The sequence below is a fragment of the Desmodus rotundus genome, chromosome 12, assembly GCF_022682495.2.
Source record: "Desmodus rotundus isolate HL8 chromosome 12, HLdesRot8A.1, whole genome shotgun sequence".
NCBI lineage: Eukaryota > Metazoa > Chordata > Mammalia > Chiroptera > Phyllostomidae > Desmodus > Desmodus rotundus.
In genome coordinates, this window is record NC_071398.1 from 71,410,008 (window position 1) to 71,430,587 (window position 20,580).

Consider the following 20,580-nt stretch of genomic DNA (forward strand, 5'->3'; position numbering starts at 1 on the left):
GAGTTGTTCTTAGTATGTTTCTCATAATGTTATTATTTTTAAAGAGGGGGGATGTTTAAACATATGAGGTAAGTTTTGGAAGGTAAAACGACTGCTCTTATTATCATTATTATTGAGTTGGGCAGTTGGACCTTCGTGGCCAGTCCCTCCTCCCCAAGGACTAGGATGCAGGAGTTATGTTTTAGGGCCACTGAATCCCAGATGGGGAAACCACTGTGAGAGAGGGGAAGCTGGGGGACTCCAATCACACCGCTAGAATGTGGCTGAGCTCCAAACGAGACACAGGGTTTTGACTTCCTTGTTCTTACTTGGGCTCTATTTCTCATTTTCCCCTTGACCAGAGCTGGATGGTAGGCCAGGTAGGCTTCAGAGTCTGTGTGTGTGTGCGTGTGTGTGTGTGTGTCTGACGTAGTCTGCTAAGATAATTTTGGGGACTCCTGGGAACACACACCAGGACATAATCTAGGAAACTGCCCACCATCATAGAATAGGGGAACATGGGGAGAGATCTGGGACCCCTGAGGCAGCATGAGAAACAATAGTTTGATGGGTGTGCTCCTTCCCTCCCCACACTCATCTAGTTTCTGTCCTAGGATTCAGTGGGCCCACTTACCCTAGATTTAACATAAACTCCAGAAGAGAGGAGATGAAATGGAAAGAAAATCCAGAACAAGACTGAGTTTCAAATTGGGAATGACGTGACTGAAATACCATTGAATTGTAACTAGTTTGCCTGGAAATGACTAGGTCATTTATTTCTTACATTAGTCAGATTGTGGGTTTAGGGTCTGAAATTAAGCTCCATAATGGTAAATATGATTTCTTTACTTGCTATCCAAACTCATGATTGTGGCTGGATACCAAACAGTGAGTGAGTGGTGAGCTAAAATAAGACCCTAGGCTCTGACTGCCTTGTGCTTTCCAGGGCTCTGTCTCCTTTCCTCCTTCCCCTTCTGGCGTTTGGCCTGTAGGATGCTTCAGGGAGAGCCTGGGTCAGCCCTGCACTCTGTGTGGAGCCGGGTGAGGGGTGGGGATGTGTGTGTGTGTGTGTGTGAGTGTGTGTGTTGGGGAGTGGGCTTCACTCTGTGACCGTGGACTGCAGAATACCGCCAGGGAAGAACTGAGGTAGGGAAGAAGGTTCCTACCCCAGCTTGACAGGTCTGCACCTTCTCCGATGTGGCTTGGAGCCCAGGTCTTGACGAGACGTGGAGGTTTGCCATTTTGGGGGGAGCTGTAAGGCAGCTGGTGTCTTTCATTCCTCCAGGGAGTGAAAACAGCCGTGGTCCCCCAAGTGCCTGGAAACACTGGAGCTGGTCAAGGGGCACCAAAGGAGATGTATAGAGTGGGCTCAGTCCAGGCCAAGTGTCCTAGAGATTGGACGGCAGTGTTCCCAAGTGAATGGGACCAATTACTGATACCTGTGCCCCATCTGATGCATATACATTTCATACCATGCCCTGGAACAGATGTTTCATCTCTACTGTCTGGTTATATCTTCAGCCTACAGGGTTAGTGTTACTATTCCTGTTTTCCAGGTGAAAAGAAACATGAAGTTGCCATGCCTCCGATCTTGCAGCTAGAAAGTGGCAGAAAAGGCTCTCGTGCTTGGGTACCGTGTCTCAAACCCTGTAGCTGCACTGATGGAGGGTTCCCAACAAACAGTCTCCCCAAGGTCAGGGGGAAGCAAATGGAGGCAGTCGGGAAAGTCCAAAGGGAAGGAAAGCAAGGGATCTGTGAGTCACGTGCACCTGGCTGGCCGCCATGCCTGTGGGAGAGTGTCCCTTTAAGAACCCAGGTGTGGGTCAAGCACTGAACATAGTTTCAGTTTGGCAGCAGTATCCAGTGTCCTGCTGGCAGCTGCTAGGAAGGCAGGGGTTCTGGACTGGCCAGCAGGCTGTTCCCCCAAGACTGAGTCAACGGGAGAGAAGGAAGTGTCTAAAAGTAAGTATGGCTACTCTGGGATCTCCAGATGGCATGCCCTCTGGAAGGGTCTGGGATGGTGGCTTAGGCAATCACCTATGTTCACAACTCTCAGGCTTCCAGAGTAGAGTGAGGACAAGGGCTGCAGCCCGTGTGACTGATCATATGCTTGGGGAGCAGAGGTGCATCTCCCAGAGAGATGGGTAAGGGCAAACATGTGGGGAAGCCTCCAGCCCCTTTATTAGCAGGTGGGAAGTAGGAATGTCTGTGGTGAGCATGTGTAGTTATTCTCTAAATTTGGTTGCTGAATTCCCTACTAACTCTTCCATGGGTTAACTGTGTGACCTTAGGCAAGTCACCTAACTGTTCTCTGAGCTTTAGTCTTACACCTGTAAAATGTGGATAAAAATAGCACCTATCATTAGGGTGGATGAGAGGTTTAAATGTGAGGTTCAGATATGTGTGAAATTGCTTTGAAAACTCTAGAGCAAAAAAATAATTGCTTGGCACGCTTCAATTTAGTTAGTTACTCAAGGACTTGTTGGACACCAGACCTGGATACGGTAATGCATAGAAAGTGCCTGGCTACTCTCCCTGCCTGACTCTCTCCCCCTCCCCAGCTTTCCGGCGAGGGTTCATGCAGCGCCTTTCCCTGGGCTTCGAGCAGGCTCTGAGAGCCTTTCCAATTTCACCCCAGCTTTGCTCCATAATGTATATTGCCGTATCCTCCTGCCCTTGCTAAGGTGAGGAAAAATGAGGTCCTCCCAGGGTAAGCAAGTAAAGTAGTCAGGAATCCCTCATAGGCACAGGCAGCTTTCTGGAGTCTTTGTGCTCCCCCAGGCTCTGCAGCTAGGAGGCCTCAGACAAAGGCCTCTCCTCCTTCTGTGCTCTCTCATTGCCCATCCTGACGGTGTTCCCAAGTCAGCCACAGGCCCTCCAGCACAAGCACAGCTGTACAAGCTCCATGGCCCACTGTCCCAGTTCCCTCTTTGCTGCTGCCTCATGTCTGGGGCCGCCCGAGCTGCTGGCGCTGTTTTGGACACGGCTTTCGCCATCACTCTCGCCTTCACTAGGGGAATCGCAGCTTCCTTAACATCTGGAGAGGGGATGTGCCGATTCATGGGTTAGGGTAGAAGACTGTCGTCTGGTCTGCCCACCACCAGCTCTGGAACTCTCCATCCAGCCTTCTCCTGGCCTGGATGTAGTGTTGTAGCACAAAAAGCCACGAACCAGAAGTCAGGAGAGCATCTAGCTCTGTAATCATTGCCTGTCCCTGAACCCCTCTAGATCAGCAGTCCCCAATCTTTTTGGCACCGGGGACTGGTTCGCTCGCTCGCCTGCCTGCTGTGCAACCCGATTCCTAACAGGCCACAGACTGGTACCGGTCCATGGCCCAGGGGCTGGGGACCCCTACTCTAGATCTCGGGGACTGTTTAATAAAGAGGGTGACAGCAGCAGCTTCCACATGGTAAATCCACCTACCCTGGCTTCAGTCTCATTCCCACCCAAAACAAGCCTGGGAGGCAGGCAAGGTAGGTATCACAATCCCACTTTACAGTCAGGAAACTAAGACTCCGTGAGTTAAGGTGGGTGGTGTAAGGTCACCCACAAGTACAAATGACAACATTTCAGCACAGCCATTTTGATTTGGTCATGGGGACATGTTGATATCCCCTGAAAAGCAAAATAACCAACTTTTTTAAAGGTAGTATTATCCATGCATGTGCTGAGCAGAGACTCCCCGCATCCACATCTTGGCCTATCTCTGAGGGCTGAGGCCAGGGTCCCCAAGTCCCTGGCTTTGACACAGTATGACATAGTAGAAAGAAGCTTTGGAGGCAATGTGTCTGGTCATAGGACACAAATGTAACATGTTTTACACATGGTAAGTGCCGAATAAATAGCAGCTATTATTATTTTTCCGGAAGAAATTTTTTCTTGGCACGTACCTCTGGGTTCTGGTGTCCCTGCAGGAAGTAAGTTTTCTGTGAAAGGTGGAGAACAGAGAACTGAACTACCTTGTCTAAGACTGGATTTCCTTCTCTATCCTCTCCCAGCTGTTTCCCGGCAACTCCAAGACCCTCTGCAGTATAGCATAGTGACAAAGAGCTTACACTCTTTATCCAGAGTACTGCATTTGGATCCCGTCGCAGTCGTTTCCCAACTGTGTAACTGTGGGCAAACTTTCCACTCTCAGTGCCTCAGTTGTCTCCTCTGTGAAATGGGTTGGCCCATTTAATTCTATTTTTAGGGCATCTGCAAAGATCAAATGAGTTAATACATGCAAAGCACTTAGAAGTTATTCAGTATGTGCTAGCTATAGCACCCACCCACCATTTCTATCCTACTACATAACACATGTCTCCTCTTTCAGGCCATGCTGGTCCAATCTGAGCAGCTCATTCCCACTGCCATCCACCTTCAAAGGATGCCCAGTAAATAGAATTCTATTCACTTCTCACTCTAAGGTGAGAAAAAGAGAAGACTGTTGATTTTAGGGAGGAGATGTAAAAGAAACTAACATCTTTTAAATCCTGATGCCACACTAAAGTTGTTTCATTTAATCCTCACAGCAACTCTCCATACTAGGCACAATTACCTTCACTTTAGAGATGAGGACTTGGGGGTCAAAGAGCTTAAACCTCCTGTCCCCCAAATCACATGGCCCTGAAGTGAAAGAGCTAAGAACCAAGCTGATGAGTCCACGCTTTGTGCCACTCTCCAACTGCACAGCAACCACGAAAGTCAAGTCCATGGATCCCAGTCCTCTGTGTTTAAGAAATGGCAACCTCTTACAGTTGAAGAGCACTTTATACTATTCAAAGTGCTTCTGTGTACATTTTCCCATTATCCCCCTCCATATTTTCCCATCCCACAGTAGCCCTTCAATGTAGAAGAGTCAGGGACTGCAAAGCCCGTTTTACAAGTAAGAAAGTTGAGCCCAAGTGATAGAGGTCTTCTATAGCCTGTGACAGAGCAGGACTCTGGACTCTGGGTTGTTCCTCACCCTCCAGACTCTTCTTCACGTTACTGTCCCTATAGTATCCCAAATCAAGAAGGCTTTTGGCAAAGAGAGAGAAATCAGTTCTGACTTTCCCCTTCTCAGGAAGGAGATGTGAGAATGTAACCATACCCTGTCCCATCGGTCTTTGCTATGCAGCAGGTCCTTGCCAGGCATTCTCTTGCAAGGCCCTCTGGGGATAAAGAGATTGATCTACTTGGCCCCTGCCTTCAAGGAGACTGCTGTCTTGTAGAATGGATGAGGTAAACACCTACATATCAAGGTAAAGTGGGGTGGAGTCAATAACGGGGCTTCCAAGTCTCTGTTGAAAAGTGGAAATCCACAAGGCTTATTCCCAGAGCTTCATGGAGCTGATATTTGAAACACTTAATTTCTACTTCAGTATCACCTTGATAGCAGGTCACTTAGGAAAGGACTAGAAAGTCTTGGATCTTTCTAGCTCATGCATTCTTCGACCCCTTGGCTATTCTTTCTCCAGGTACCTGCTCTCGAGAGTTCCAATTCCCATCCCTCAACATTGCCTTTACTTGGAGACTCTCTCACACTCCAGGGTTTACATAAACTATAAATTCTCCTAAGCTCCCACCCGTCATCACAAGCCTAAGCCCTTCCAAACTACACAGACTGCTCTCCCTCTCTAGTGGCGCTGTAGATTCTGGGCTCACTCTAGTATGTGCTTGGCTCCTGCACCCACAGGAGGTGACAGTGTATTCCCAAAAGGACTCAGGAGTGAGTAGAGGAAATAGGGAAAGGAGTTGCTCAGTACAGGCCAAGAAAAGCCGCCTCTCCAGCCAGGCCAGCGCTCTTCACTCCTCTGAGCTCCAAGCTTCCTGCTCCTCCAAATTCACATTTGCAAGAAGATGTCAGAAACTGTGAACTTGGCTCTGAGTCCCCACAGTGCATGCTCTCTGTCCCCTCTGAAGCCCCTGGGGCTGTCAGGGCCCTACTGACCCTCTGCTCTATACCAAACAGCTATAGAGCCCAGAGTTGCCGAAGGCCATATGGCTTATCAACAGCAAGCCAGGTCCTGGTCCAGGAGATCCCTCTCCCTCTGGAAAAGGAGGAAACCTAACATTAGATGGACAAAATTTGGACTCAAGCTATGAGACCTGAAGATCAGTCATCCTAACTGAAGGGGAGCCAGCTAGATTCATTTAACAAGGAGACAAATGCTATACTCCAGCGTGGCCTATGTCCCTTCCCCATGCCACAGTTGTGTAGCCACGTTATAAATATATCAGGGCAGGGACTCGGCAAGAGAGAATGATCTAGAACATCCCAGCCTCACCAGTGGAAATACAACTCCTATTTTAAGGATTAGAGAGGTGCTTTCATGCATGATGTACTAGCCTTTGTATATTCCAAAAGAATAGGCCTCTCTGCTGATCCAAGCAGTGATAATAGGGTAGAGATCCAATTCTGCTTTGGGTCTTGGGGCCAAGACTCTCTCTAAGCCTTAGATTTCCCATCTGCAACATGAAGATAGTCAATCTACCTCCTGGGTTGTTGTGAGGACAGATGAGTCATATAAGAAGCCAGAAATGCACCAGGTGCATAGTAGGTGCCCCATACATGTGATGCTCTTTCCTTAAATAAATCCTTAAATCCAGCTTTACCATGGCACTGGGACCTCTGTGAGACCTGAATCTCCCAGGCTTGGAAGAAAGTCTGGTTTTGAGAGGAAGAGATCCCTAATAATCCTCTAAGCCCAGAGTTCTTTCACCTGTTAACAGAGAAGTCATGCTTCTAGTTTAGCCTTAGGCAAAGCTTTGTTCCCGAGAGTGTGGGTTACCTCGCCGACCTGCCCTCTCCCCTGGGACTAGACTATGTGTTTCATCACCAAGATCACTCTCTGCCAGCTTTGACCTTGGGATGCTTTCATCCCTGGCCCAAGGCTGTGAAAAGAGTGATGGGTACACATGTGTATCCTCCCCCCACATGGACACCAACAGCCATCCAAACATGTCACACATGAGAGGAAGCCTGGGCTAGAAGTCGGGACCCTTGTTGGAAAACCTGGCATCTGATTCTCTGTAACCCAGGGCAAATCATTTTTATTAATCCAGAGGAGGGCTGCATCCCCCAACTCAGTCCATGGGAAGACCCATTCTTGCCTCAAAGAAATATTAGGAAGCTTGCTTATCTAAAGGGAAGAACAGGAACCAGAACCAAGGAGAGACATGGTTGGTTTAGGCTCTTAAAACAGCATTAGATGGTCTGTCCTCCCATCTGCCAGTGAACCCAATGCCACTGTGAATGGCAGGTGGTAGATTCCCCAGGACTCAGCAGCCAGCCATCCCATGTATCCCACGAGGAGACAGACTTCTCAGCCTTCTGACACCTGCTCCCATGAGGGAGCCTCCCTCATGGTGACTCAAGTTGCTCAATCAGTTGGTCCCCCAGCCAGCATCCCCTGTGCACATCCAGTTTAGGGCTGACACTGGCATTTGGCTAAGGCCTCACTCCAGAGGTTAATCATTGGCCTGGTGTGAAAGGTCCGGGGCAATTAACCAGAATCAAGAGAGCCTCAGGTTGCCACCTGACACCCATATCTGTTCTTACCTCCCCCAACCTGCTCCCTTTCCTCATCCAAAGAACTAGAGAAACAGAATACCTTTATCTCCACAAGGAAATAAAAAGGTTCCTTGCTGGGAAATTCCCTTACGGAAAAGAAGTAACCAAGATAAATAGCTATATTGCCTTTGGCTCAAGCTAACAACAGTGGGAGTTGCTGGGAGAGAAGTGGGGACCGAAGCAGTAAGGGGAGCCTGGAGGATCTGCTCTGACCCTCTACTGCTTTGAGCTTTCTTATCTTTATGGGGGCTCATTACTGCCCAGGTTTGTCAACATGGATTTCTCCTTTAAACTCTTGTTTTCAAGCTCATCCCAAAGTGTAAAGCCTGTCAAAGCCTGGGGGATAGTGGGGACTCCCCTCTCCTCCTGTGGGCTGCAGCTTGTGTCCTGAAAATAGCTGTGGTCAGGCTGGGCCCTGGGACCCTCAGCTCTCCCCAGCCCTAGGCTGTGTTCACAGATGGGACAAGGTCCTTGTGCACTGAACCCTCTGAGTGGCCTTGTCTTGGATTCTCCAACTTCGTCTGCCTGCTCTACCCAGGCAGGATAACAAAGGCCGTAACACCTGACCCCAGAACCAAGTCTCTGGGAAATTGTGGCACATCATTCAGAATCTCAAGATCTTGATTTTCTTATCCATAAAATGGTTATAATTACATCTGTTCTGTCTTATTTAAAAGGAAATTATAAAGCTCCAGTGAAATAGTGTAAAGGACAATGCTTTGATAAGCAATGGAGGCTCTAAGATAACAGGAATGAGCACGCAGGATAAGCATGCTGTTTTATTTGAGGTGTAATACAGTGCAGTGGGAGAGGTTAAGAGCTTGGATTTTGGAGTCCAACAAAGCTGGGTTCAAATCTCACCCACCTTCCCCACCCCCACCCCACCCACCCTTGAGAGAAGCACTTACCCTTTAACCTTTCATTTCTTCCTATATAAAACCTATATCTACCTATATAGGGTAGATAAGAAGATCTACCCTATAGGGGCTGATGTCAAGTTTAAATGAGATAATATACCTACATTATTTCACACAGTGTCTGGAACATGAGAAAACAATTGAAGATGGTCATGCCCATCACTGTTAAATTTGTAACTTACTAGGATTCCTCTGTGGGTCTTGGCTTACTCATATGAACATACCATAAAGTATGCCAGCCCCCCTCCACCTTCTGGGGATGGCAGCTGAGACACAGAAATGGGACCATGTGTTGGTAGTAACCAACCACCCAGTGAGCTGTCCCGAGCTCTTACAGCTTGTGCCCAGGTGGGAATGCAGAAGAAATGGCATTTGCGTCCCTCTCCCAAAGGAACATGCAGATTAATTGAGAAGATAAAAATCTACTTTATAACTTCTGATGAACAAAAAGCACTGTAGGATGATGGGGCTTTGAACTCTAATGAGAAAGGCGGAGCCATTCATTCTTTCAATAGAATCTATGTCCTTTGCTAGAGACACAAAACTGAATGGGTGCACCAGGAACTCTAAGGTCAGGTAGACTTGGAAGACTTAGGGGCTTCCTCACTTCATGCTATTGTCTTCCAGCATCCAAGCAAGAAATTGGACTGGGCCACACAGCCCGGAGGGAGCCACCAGCGATGACTCTCTTCTACCTCGCCTGCCTGCTGGCTGTCCTCCCAGGTGCGTCTGCCAGGTCACAGCCCACTCCCTGCAGGATCCAGTCCCCTGGGGACACTGAGATCTGGCCCATACCCAGGAATGCCCTTCTCAAAAGATGCACTCCCTCGAGAAGGAATCACACAGATGATTCAGAAAGGTCGTGTCTGAAAATGGATTGGGGATCAGAAACAAGAATGGCAGTTTCTCATTTCAAGGCCAGGGTCTGGTCTTCACTGGGAATTATAAAAAGACCTTGACCTTGAACTATGAGCTGCTTTGGGGTTTGGGGAAAATGACTTATCCTTCCTGGCTCTCAATATTTTTACCTGGGGAAAAAAAGAAAATAATCTATGAAGTGTTTTTAGAAATATAAAGAAATAACAGACAGCAAATGCAAAAGTGTAGCAACCTACAAAAGTGGTTTTATTAATGTCTGTTTATTTATTTTTTTTAATTTTTATTTTTAGAGAGAGGGGTAGGGAGGGAGAAAAAGAGGGAGAAAAACATCAATGTGAGAGAGAAATACCGAGTGGTTGCATCTCCTAGATGCCCTGATTGGGAACCGAACCCACAACCTAGGCATGTGCCCTGACTGGGAATGAAACCAGCAGCCTTTCGATTTGCAGGACAATGCCCAGCCAACTGAGCCACACTGCTCAGGGCCAAAAGTGTTTTTCTAAATAAACAAGGGATACCGTTAAATAATTTTGCATTCCACTGTCCTTTAAATGGTTGTCATTAAGACATTACAGTTAGAATTTAATAATGATTAATCAGTTCTTTTATCCAACAGCAGCAACTGTCTAGCTGTAGGACATGTAAATAATCCACAGAAGGCCCATGTTTAAGGTATAAATTGTATCTCCTTGAGGTGGGCTCTTGGGATCCTTTCAGTAGGCTTTACCTCCCATGGCCTTTAGAAAGCCTCTGTTTTCTGTCTCCACAGTGGTCTCCATGAAGAGTCCCATCTTTGGTCCCCAGGAGGTGAGGAGAGTGGAAGGCAGCTCAGCGTCCATCACATGCTACTATCCAGATACCTCTGTCAACCGGCATTCCCGGAAGTACTGGTGCCAGCAGGGAGCCAAGGGCCGCTGCACAACCCTCATCTCAGACAGTTACATCTCCAAGGAGTATGAGGGCAGAGCCAACATCACCAACTTCCCAGAGAGCAATATGTTTGTGGTAGACATTGGCCATCTCACCGAGAAGGACTCTGGGCGCTACAAGTGTGGTTTGGGCATTGTTAACCAAGGCTTATTCTTTGAAGTGAAACTGGAGGTCAGCCCAGGTGAGGGTCCTTGGGCTTCTGTGGGGAAGTGAGAGGGAATCATCTCAGGGGCAATGGAAGGGCTTGAGGAAAAAGGTCCTGAGAAAGAGGGTGTCCTAGCAGGAGGTGGGGGAAGCTGTGGGTCCTCCTCCCTCCAGAAGCAAGGACCTTTCACAGAACATGAGAATGAGACAGATGGTACCTACTTGGGGTGGCAGGTGGGCCTTTCTAGGTCTTCAGGGCCTATACATTTGAGTTTTACAGAGGCCCTAGCTTAGAAGTGCATCAGGAGGACAATTTCTCTCATTGTGTTTGGTGCAGGTGGGACAGGAGGTCTATGAGCTGAGGGAGATAGAAAAGGCAGGGAGAGATTTAGAGGAATCTTTAAATCCCTGCCACTAGTGTACCCTTTAGATCAAGACCTCCGGTCACCAGAAGGCTTCTTTGAAAATGCATTTTTTACCTGGGATCCACTAGTCCATCAACACTCTCAGCATAAACTAAATAGCCAGTTCTTGCCCAAAGACCAGAGCTTTGAAAAGGTGGGCCCCCGAACAAGGCTATTCTAATTGGGAGAAGAAAAAAAATAAAGATTTCGTGACAAGGTTTCAATGACAAGGGCATTTTAGATAACCAAGGGAAATTAAAAGAGGAAAGCCTAAGGGAAGAAATTTGGAGGGATTCCCAAAGACACATTTTGCCCTTTGGGCTTAGTGTTATCTGTGGATCGAACAGAGTTCATTTAGGTGGTCATGGAGATTCGTAAAGTCAAAAAGTCTTGAGATCCGAGGAGAGCTTGGAGTTGACCCTGTGTAGGACATTCAGAAGAACACTGGAGACAATGGGTATGCCCTTACGATCAAGCACTGTGTTTACCTTTGGCGGAAATTCATTACTTCACAAAGAAGCACATTCCATGTTTAGATTGTTGTAAATTTTAGAAACTCTCTCACAATACACTGAAGTCCACCCCCTTGTACTTACATTTATTCTGTTCAACACATTATTTTGGACACCTACTGTGCGTGGGAGTCAAACATGCATAAAGCGTCTGTGCCCTCAAAGGACTTCCAGTCTGTGGGGAACAAAATTACCTATAACCAGACTGGATGTATACGGTACAGATGTAAGAACAGAGAACACAGAAGAGGTAAAGATTAGTGCCAGCCTGAGGAGGGCTTCGTGGAGGAAACAGCAGTAAAGCTGGGCTTCAGAAGACATTCTGACACTGTCCCTTTGAGGAGGACATTCCAGGTGACAGGCACACCCAGACCGTCACTGGAAATGCTGAGTTGTCCTATGTCTCAAGAAAGTGAAATCACAACTTGCCTCCCACCCCTCATCCTGCAGGTCCTGGGCACCGAAATGACACTGAAGTCTATACAGCAGAGCTGGGCAGAACAGTGACCATCGACTGCCCTTTCAAGCCTGAGAATGCTGATAAGATGAAGTCCGTGTGCAAAAAGACAGACGACACCTGTGTCCTAGTCATCGACTCCAATGGGTATGTGAACCCCAACTACAATAACAGAGCTCGCATCAGTACTCAGGGCACCAACCAAACAGCCTTCAGCTTTGTCATCAACCGACTCCACCTCAGCGACGCCGGGACATATGTTTGCAAGGCTGGGGATGATTCTAACGGTGACAAAAGCAATGTTGACCTGGAAGTGCTGAAGCCCGACCCTGAGCTACTTTATGGAGACCTGAGGGGTTCCGTGACCTTTGAGTGTGACGTGGGCTTAGAGGTGGCACATCTGCCCAGATTTCTGTGCCGAGAGATCAAAGGGAAACCCTGTGAATTGGTCATCAACACCCTGGGGAAGATAGGTCAGGCCTTTGATGGAAGGATCCTGATTACTCCCAAGGAAAAGGGCTTCTTCGATGTGCATATTACTGGCCTGAGGAAAGAGGATGCAGGGAGCTACCATTGTGGAGCCCACTCTGATGGTGAGCTTGAAGAAGGCTGGCCCACCCAGGTTTGGCAGCTCTTCGTCAATGAAGGTAAGACTTGAGAGAGAGAAAGGGAAGAGGTGGGGTGACTGGCAAGTGAGTGCCTACTTCGCTCTCTGTGAATCTATTCAGTGTCCATCAGTCAGTCAACAACACCTGCTTACAGACGAGCTCTGAACTGGATGCTGTCTGAGTAGCTGTTCAGGACAGCTAGAAAACACAGCCTCGGCCTTGGGTTCTTTTCATTCTTCTCTGTCATCATCTTGATGGCTTGCCCTGGCTGATAGAAATGAGGGGAGTCAAGCTCCTGACTGAAGCAAGGCACATACATTGTCTGGGTTTCAGAGAGCCGCAGTGAGGACATAACTCGGAATCCCAGTGCCATGGCTGGGCTTGCAGGTGTCATCTGTCCCTTCTCCCTTACCCGTAGCAGAATGGCGCCTCATGCCTTATACTCAGATGGCAGAAAGAGGGGTTTGTCTTGCTCTCCAAGCTTTCCCAGGAAGGCAATGCCCTCTAAATTTTCCTCCTTCACATCTCTTAGGGTTAATCGTCATTCAGCAAGATCTGGCTTACTTAGCTCTACTTCAGCGAGCCATCCCTGTGGTGGAATACGTAAATCCTTCCCACTCTGGACCACTCTTCATAGAGTGGTCCTTGTCCTTGTAAGAAACCACCAGCCAGTACTTCCAGTTCAATGTCACTGCCCTTGTGACTTTGAAGGGGCTCACATTCTTTGGGCATCATTTCTCTGTCTGGCTTGGGGTCTCTACCACATTCCTCAGCAACTACAGTCACTCAGGGTTCTCACTGAACCTCAGCATGAACTACTCAGAGAAGGGCTGTCTTTCTCTTTGAAAGGGCCCTCGGGGTCCTCAGCAATTAAACTTACCTGTGCTACATAGTTTACATTTTAAATCATACTGTTCTAAATGTATTTTCTTAATTTGGGGAAAATCCATCAGGCTATTTTTGTGAGACAAACTAGTAAACAGGCAAAAACTTATAGGGAGGAAGATTTTATAGGAAGCCCAAAGAGAGGAGCTGATAGTCTCTCCTTAACTCCTTCCAGTTTCTGCTCAGAATGGGGTGGGAAGGGAATGAGATGTCTTGACTAGCGGTGAATTTTACAGGGTCTGGTTCGGTGGTTCCAGTTACAGGCTCTATGACATCACAAGTCTCGTTTTCGAGGAGGGTGAGGCAATTAGTCTGAACCTCACCCCCCACCTGGCTGAGACCAGGGGGAAGAGCCTGCCTCTGACCATGTTGGGGTTCTTCCATCCCATCTCTGTCTGTCCTTCTAGAGACGACGATCCCCCGTAGTCCCTCCGTGGTGAAAGGTGTGATAGGAGGCTCTGTTGCCATGCTCTGTCCCTACAACCTTAAAGACAGAGACAGCCTGAAGTACTGGTGTCACTGGAATGCGGAAAGCGGCTGCCCACAGGTGGTGAACAGCATGGGGCTGAGTAACAATGAGGAGTCCAAACAGTACAGGGGCCGGCTCGTCCTGCACGAAGAGCCAGGCAATGGCACCTACACAGTCATACTCAACCAGCTCACCAACCAGGATGCCGGCTTCTACTGGTGTCTGACCACCGGCAACACTCACTGGTGGTTCACAGTGGAGCTCAAGATTGTCGAAGGTAAGGGCTGAACTGGGGCAAGAGGGAAGGGAGACAGCTCAGGACACCGCCCCCTCCCCCCGCCCCCGACCCCAGTCAGCAGCATCAGCACCCCCAACCATTCTTTCTTCCACTTCACCCACCTCCATGCTGATGAGACAGACCTTAGGAGCGAGCCTACCTGTGGAGAGGCCGTGTTTTCACACCTGCCACAAGCACCCTTCCCTGCATGCAGCGTTCCCTCTTCAAACCACCACACATAGCATGACCCATCTGAAGTAGAGCACAGCTCTTTGCATTGAGTCCGGAAAAGAAGAGCAAGGAAAGCAAGCTGAAGCCAGTTGGCAAGGTTCTATGTTCTCTGATAGGCTGATTGATTCATGGTGGTCACTCCTAATAATTATTACATAGGTGCAAAATTACATTTCCTATGCATTCAGGATAATGTTATTGTTTCTAGTGCTGTTCAAAGAGGAAATGGTCTGTGGACAAAGGTCCCCACCACAGTCATTTCCCTGCAGCATCGTCAGCAGTGCCAACTTCTGTGCCTATTCCTCCCTCCCTCCCTGCTCCAGGAGAGCCAAACCTCAAGGTACCCAAGAATGCCATTGCATGGAAGGGGGAGACTTTTGAGCTGCCCTGCCACTCGCCATGCAAATTTTTCTCATATGAGAAATACTGGTGCCAGTGGAGCGACAAAGGTTGCAAGGCCCTGCCCAGCCAAGACAAGGGCACCAAGCAGCCCTCCGTGAGCTGTGACCAGAATAGCCAGCTCATCTCTCTGATCCTGAATCCAGTCAAAAAGGAGGACGAGGGCTGGTACTGGTGCGGGGTGAAGGAGGGCCTCCGATTTGGAGAGACCGCAGCTGTCTATGTGGAGGTCAAGGAGAAGGTGAAGGGTGAGTCTCCAAGGCCAAGGCCTACTCCTCCCTGGACCCCAGGGAAAGGCTTCTGCCTGACCGCTTCTCCATCAGGTTGGGGGTGAGGGGGCAGGTTTGGCTCTAAGAGATTGGGGCGGGGGAGATTTAGCCCTCACATAGTCTCAGCCATCCAAAAAGGCAACCCAAATAAACACACAAACTAAGAAAAAAAGAGTAAGTTTGCCATTTAACCTCAGCCTCAAGACAAGTCCCATAGTTGCCCCTTCAGGCCATTTGAAAACTTTTTTAAATGTAGAGGTCTTCCCTTTTATATAGCAATTTCCAAGTCACTGTATATGCAATACACTCTGCCAAAGCCTGCTCTGCAAGACAGCCAGAGCCCTACTCCTACAAGGTCTGATGAAGAAATTTAAGGCAGTCTCTTCTAGTACGTTTGCATTTCACACCTCTTTTTAGAATGTCACTTGAGCTGTTTTATCACCAATGAGGGTACTTTTAGTCCCTCTAGAAATGCACCTGTGTCTGGGTCTTGCTGATCAGCCTCACTGAGGGACCCAGTGCCAAGCTACCAGCAGGGCCAGCACTGTCACACCCAGCTCTACAGTCAGGAGGCCTTGGGTAGGGTTTTTCAAGCTGTGAAAAATCTCCCTGTCCCCAAATGTTGAGTCTGTCAGCCCTTATGCACAGTTGGATCTATGATACAGAGCCTTGTAGATAAGAATGAATTTGGTGTTAATGGGACAGAGATCATCTGTGGCAAACAAGAGAAGACCATCACTCTATTTCTAGCATTATCTGGGACCCTCTAACAGCTTTGAACTCTCATTCTGACCCATAGTAAAGTCTAACTCCACAGACTCCCTAACCTCAAGGAGTGAAAACATAGAGAAAGAGCCATAATCCACCCCACTCTGCTCTCTCCAAGGGTCCCAAGATGTCAGTCAAGTGAACGCAGCTCCTGGTGAGGAGGTAGCAGAACAACGTGTCAGAGAGATTGAGAACAAAGTCGCTCAGGATCCCAGAGATTTTGCAGAGGAAGTAGGAGTAGTGAAGGATGCTGGAGACCTAGACGTCAGGAGCAGAGCATCTGCAGACCTCAGCAGGTAAGGAAGGATTCGGGGCCCCCCACTCAGAGAACGCCTTAAAGAAGGAGAAGACCTGAAGCTGGGCCACCAGATCTGAGCACGGCATACCGATAGTGGGGGCAGCCCTCATGGCCTCTGCTTGTGCTCAGGAGCGGCAGGGGTTGCTCTCTGGGCTTCTGTGCTGGCTGGGACAGTCTTTACCATCCAGTTCAATTTCTCAGGCCTGGGATGCAGAGAAGGCCCAGCCCTTGCCTTTCCCGAGTCTGGGAAGGTTACTTAGAAAAATGGAGCTAGAGGGCTGTAGAGGAGGCGGAACTGGATTAACCTGGGAGGAAGAACTAGCCAGAGCCAACCTGCCAGCATATTATGGGACACCCAGGTTTCCTTTTCAGTGACTGACTAACTGAATCTTTCCTCCAGTTCCAGCTCTGTGGGACAAGGAGGGAACTCCACAGTACTGGTCTCCACCCTGGTGCCCCTGGCCCTGGTGCTGGCACTGGGAGCCATGGCAATCGGGGTGGTGAGAGCCCGGCACAGGAGGAATGTTGGTGAGCCCTGGGGTGCTCCCTGCCCCTCGTCTTCAGCCCCTTGGGGGGTGCTGCCATGGTCCCTACTCTTTCATAAGCTCAAGAAAGACTTTGAAAAAGCAAGGTGGGGAAAGCTAAACCTATAGGTACCCAAAATTTAAACTAAGTGCTGCTGTCCAAATACTATCTCTGGAAGGCCATCCCCAATTGCCCAGGCCTAAGTTCAGAGGCAGGGCTGCCCGGAAAAGGAGAGGAGGATGCTGGGGGGCCTGCACTTCCACCCTAGTTTGGGAACTAATTGGATGTATGACTTTGGGTGTCCCCATTGAGCTGTGGACTCAAGACAGTGATCGTAATACCACCTCAAAGGGCTAATGTGAGGACAAAATGAGATGCTGTGCATTGAAAGGTCACAGAGTGACAAACAGGTCAGGGATTATTGAGTCTTGGTTATTCATGAAAAGGGACTGGGGAGGATACTCAGAATATTTCCAATCTGCTTTGGGTCATAGTCAGAGAAGAGCAACCATAGACCCTGTCCCCCACCCCAGCTGTCCTATGGGGCTCCCTCTGAGAGAAGCAGCATGTCCTCTTCTCCTATGTCCCCATTCCCATCCCTACACCAACTCCTCTTTCTCCCGGACAGACCGGGTTTCAATTAGAAGCTACAGGACAGACATTAGCATGTCGGACTTTGAGAACTCCAGGGATTTTGGAGCCAATGACAACATAGGAGCCTCTCCGGTCACTCAAGAGACATCTCTTGGAAGAAAAGATGGTACGTCCCTCACTTGAGAGGATGGGTTCCTGGCCCCCTGGGAGAGCAAGAATTAAAGTTGACTCTGTGCTAAGCGGGAATATGAGGCTAATGAGGGTTAATTCATCCCCTTCTCTTTGTACAGAGTTCATGGCCACCACTGAGGACACTGTGGAGACTGAAGAGCCCAAGAAGGCGAAGAGGGTAAGGATGAGGAGGGAGAGGCAGACCTCCCTCTCCCTCTGGTGACAAAGAGGGACTGCAGTTAGACACCAGAATAAACTGCCTCAAAGTGGGGGCTGATGTCAGAGCAGCGTTCAGGAAAAACGTTTGAGGGTGAGATGTATTTTACTGGTTGTGGCACTGATGTGGCCGGGGTAGAGGCAGGCAGTGAACTATGTCTACAGTCTATAAACATGCAGGAGGGAGGAAGACTGGGGGGAGAAGGAAGGCAAGTGCAGGAAAGACTCGGCCACAGGGTGGGAAGGTCAAAAATCAAAGGTTGGTGATTAGGTGGGTGCTCCTCCTGGGCTGTGGCACCCATGGACTCTATGTCCCTACCCTCCCTTGAGAGCTTGCTCAAGACTAGCCTTTTGCTTGGTCCTGGGAGACATTTACTAGTGGTGGACAATTTGATAGTTACTAGATTATGAATTCAGGATATCTAGTGTATCCTCTCCTTCCAACCCCCACCCACTAAGCTACTGCTCCAGATACTGCCTACCCTCTGGTTGCCCCTCAGTCCCCCAAGGAGGAAGTTCCCATGGCCTCCCCACCCCAACCAAGTGCAACTTCACTTGAAATCCTATCAGAGGCCACTCCTGCCTTTAGGCCCTGTATTACTCTCCCTTCTGCCTTCCTAATCCCAAGGTAATAGTGTTGATTATATCTACTCTCCCTCAGAGAGGAAGAGACCCCAGCATTAGGGAGAATTAGGGCAAGTTAGCTCTGGAGACAGCCTTCCCCTCTAGCCTTCGGTTGTGTCTATGGGCTGGTGGAGAAAGAAAAGCCTGAACCACAGTGGCTGATCCCAGCCTAGGCCCCCTTGCCCTCGCTGAACTGTGTGGGCAGAGCTTCCGGGGACAGGCCCAGGCAGCAGAGGGTTCCACTCCATGTGTCGGAAGGAGGTAGTGAGACAGAGGGAGATATTTTTAGAAGCTACAACTTTCCATTTCTCAAAATTAGTCCCTGTTGGTAAGCATGGGGTCATCACAGGCTTGGGTCACTGGGCCACAATTCTGAATTCAGGATATTTAGTGTATCCTCTCCCCCTGGCCCCCACCTGCTGAGCCACTGCTCCAAACACTGACTGCTCTCCTGTTGCCCTCTCAGTCCTCCAAGGAAGAAGCCGAAATAGCCTACACTGCCTTCCTGATCCAGGCCAACAACATGGTGACCGATGGCCAGGACAGCCCCAGCAAAGCCTAGGCAGAGCACTGGCCACCATCTCCTTCCATGGTTGACAATCACCTTCCGAATCAATCACACTGATTCTTAGGGCTTTCAGCTCCAGGGGCTTCACTGTCTACACTCACATCCCACCTAGGCTTTTTCTACCTGTCCTCAGAGAGTGTGCTGGTCCCTCTTAGTGACATCCCAGCCTGGCCTCATTCCTATTGGGGGTGGGAAGTTCCCCCCTGAGGGAACTTATTACTCAGAAGACAATGAAGGTGCGGAAGGAGAATGGAATTTTTAGAGAGGCCTTGTTGAACAAAGAGAGCCCAGGATGGGTAGGGAGATAATTTTAGAAAGGAGGACCATTTGGTGCTTCTTTGCACCCTGATTATGGGATGTCAGTAAGATTCTCTTTTTCACTGCATCCCTCCATCTCCCATTCCCTCCCTCCCATTCATCCTCTCTTCTTCTTTCCTTCACTGAAAATACATCATATATGAATCCTCACCAGCACCAGGTACTCTGCTAGATGCATGAACAGAGAAGCTACACACCAAGTCTGCAGCTTTCTGTGAACATCACTGAGTCCTTGGAAGCCACAGCTCCTCTCAGGGTACATGTACTCACTACGACCTAAAATCCTCATCAAGAATACTCACCTCTCTGCCCATATTGGGAGAAATCATACAATGTCTGGAGCCCTAAGGCCTGAGGGATACATGCAATGAATCATAAACACACATTCTTAACATTTCACAAGTGAGAAAACTGAGGTCCTGAGAGTTGAAGAGGTCTGCTCAGGACCACTAAGTGAGATATACTAGAGTCAAAACTAGATTTGCTCTCTCCTATTTTCTTGGCCAGGGATCTCTCTATCAAGGCCCCTGCTGTCCTGGTGAGCAGAGAATTCTAGAATGAAGAGAAGTAAGAGGTGGAAGAGAAGGAGGAGGAAGGGAAAACTGTACCTGGAGGATGGTCTTTCACAGGCCCCACCTCAGGGAAGACAGCCATTTCCCTTTCTGTCACTCACAGGGACCTAAGAGGATAAGAGAATGGTCAAATACTCGTAACCCCTGTATTGGAAGAGTTCTTAGTGGAAGGGAAGAAAAGAGGATATTTGATGGTGCAAAGGAGGGGCTGATTTCCAAAGAGCTAAAATTTGCCCTAGCTGGTGTGGCTCAGTTGGTTGGGTGTCATCCTGCAAGGCAAAGAGTCGCCGATTCGATTCCTGGTCAGGACACGGGACTGGATTGCTGGTTCTGTCCCAGGTTGGGTAGTGTACTACAGGCAACCGATTGACGTTTCTCACATCAATATTTCTCTCCCTCTCTTTCTCCCTCCCTTCCCCCCTCTCTATGAATAAATAAGTAAAATATTAAAAAAAAAAGGGTTAAGGTTTAAGGTCATTTTCCCTGAGTTCTGTACCTCAACCAGCTGGCACTTGCTAACAAATCAAAAATGTGACTTAATTAATAATTAAAGACCATGATTGCCACCAAGGAGGCTCAGATTGCATTTGTCCCCCATACCTTCTGTTCCCCCATACTTTCTGTTCCCCCACACCTTCTGTTTGAACCCTTTCAGAGCAGCTCACTTGGGTCGCACTTCCAGGCACCCCATAATATGTATCTAACCAAACTTTCCTCCACCTCCAGCACCAGGCTGATGAGGGCCAGGAAGCTGCCTGTAGGTGGGGCTGAGGTTATCTGCAATAAAAGAATAGTTGGGGGTCTACACCAATCATCAAGACCTCAACACTCTGTGTTGCAGAACATAATTAAGCCTATTCGTTATCATGCTAAGCAAAATAAGCCTGTCAGAAAAAGCTAAAACCATATGACTTCACTCTTATGTGGGATATAAAACTGAAACTCAGACACAGATGGACAACAGTATGGTGGTTACCAGAGGGAAGCGGGGGAGGGGCAGTAAAGGGTTAAGGGGGCCAAATATATGGT

General features: G+C 48.7%; 1 protein-coding gene across 1 annotated transcript; it reads left to right on the forward strand.

The window, feature by feature from the left end:
- The first annotated feature begins 1,782 nt into the window (after positions 1 to 1,782).
- On the forward strand, positions 1,783 to 20,121 carry PIGR (polymeric immunoglobulin receptor). Its single transcript, XM_024575443.3, has 11 exons — positions 1,783 to 1,941; positions 9,061 to 9,156; positions 10,082 to 10,423; positions 11,753 to 12,406; positions 13,660 to 13,998; positions 14,553 to 14,876; positions 15,784 to 15,961; positions 16,364 to 16,491; positions 17,117 to 17,248; positions 17,373 to 17,431; positions 18,560 to 20,121. Exons 2-11 carry the CDS (start codon positions 9,114 to 9,116, stop codon positions 18,653 to 18,655), a joined length of 2,295 nt encoding a protein of 764 aa, XP_024431211.2. The 5' UTR covers positions 1,783 to 1,941; positions 9,061 to 9,113; the 3' UTR covers positions 18,656 to 20,121.
- The last annotated feature ends 459 nt before the right edge of the window (positions 20,122 to 20,580 follow it).

What these genes read in the sequence shown, in the direction of transcription:
- PIGR (XM_024575443.3), top strand. Translation starts at nt 9,114, where the DNA reads ATGACTCTCTTCTACCTCGCCTGCCTGCTGGCTGTCCTCCCAG. An exon ending in CCGGCACAGGAGGAATGTTG is followed by an intron (nt 16,492 to 17,116) that starts GTGAGCCCTGGG and finishes TCTCCCGGACAG; the next exon opens with ACCGGGTTTCAATTAGAAGC. An exon ending in AGCCCAAGAAGGCGAAGAGG is followed by an intron (nt 17,432 to 18,559) that starts GTAAGGATGAGG and finishes TTGCCCTCTCAG; the next exon opens with TCCTCCAAGGAAGAAGCCGA.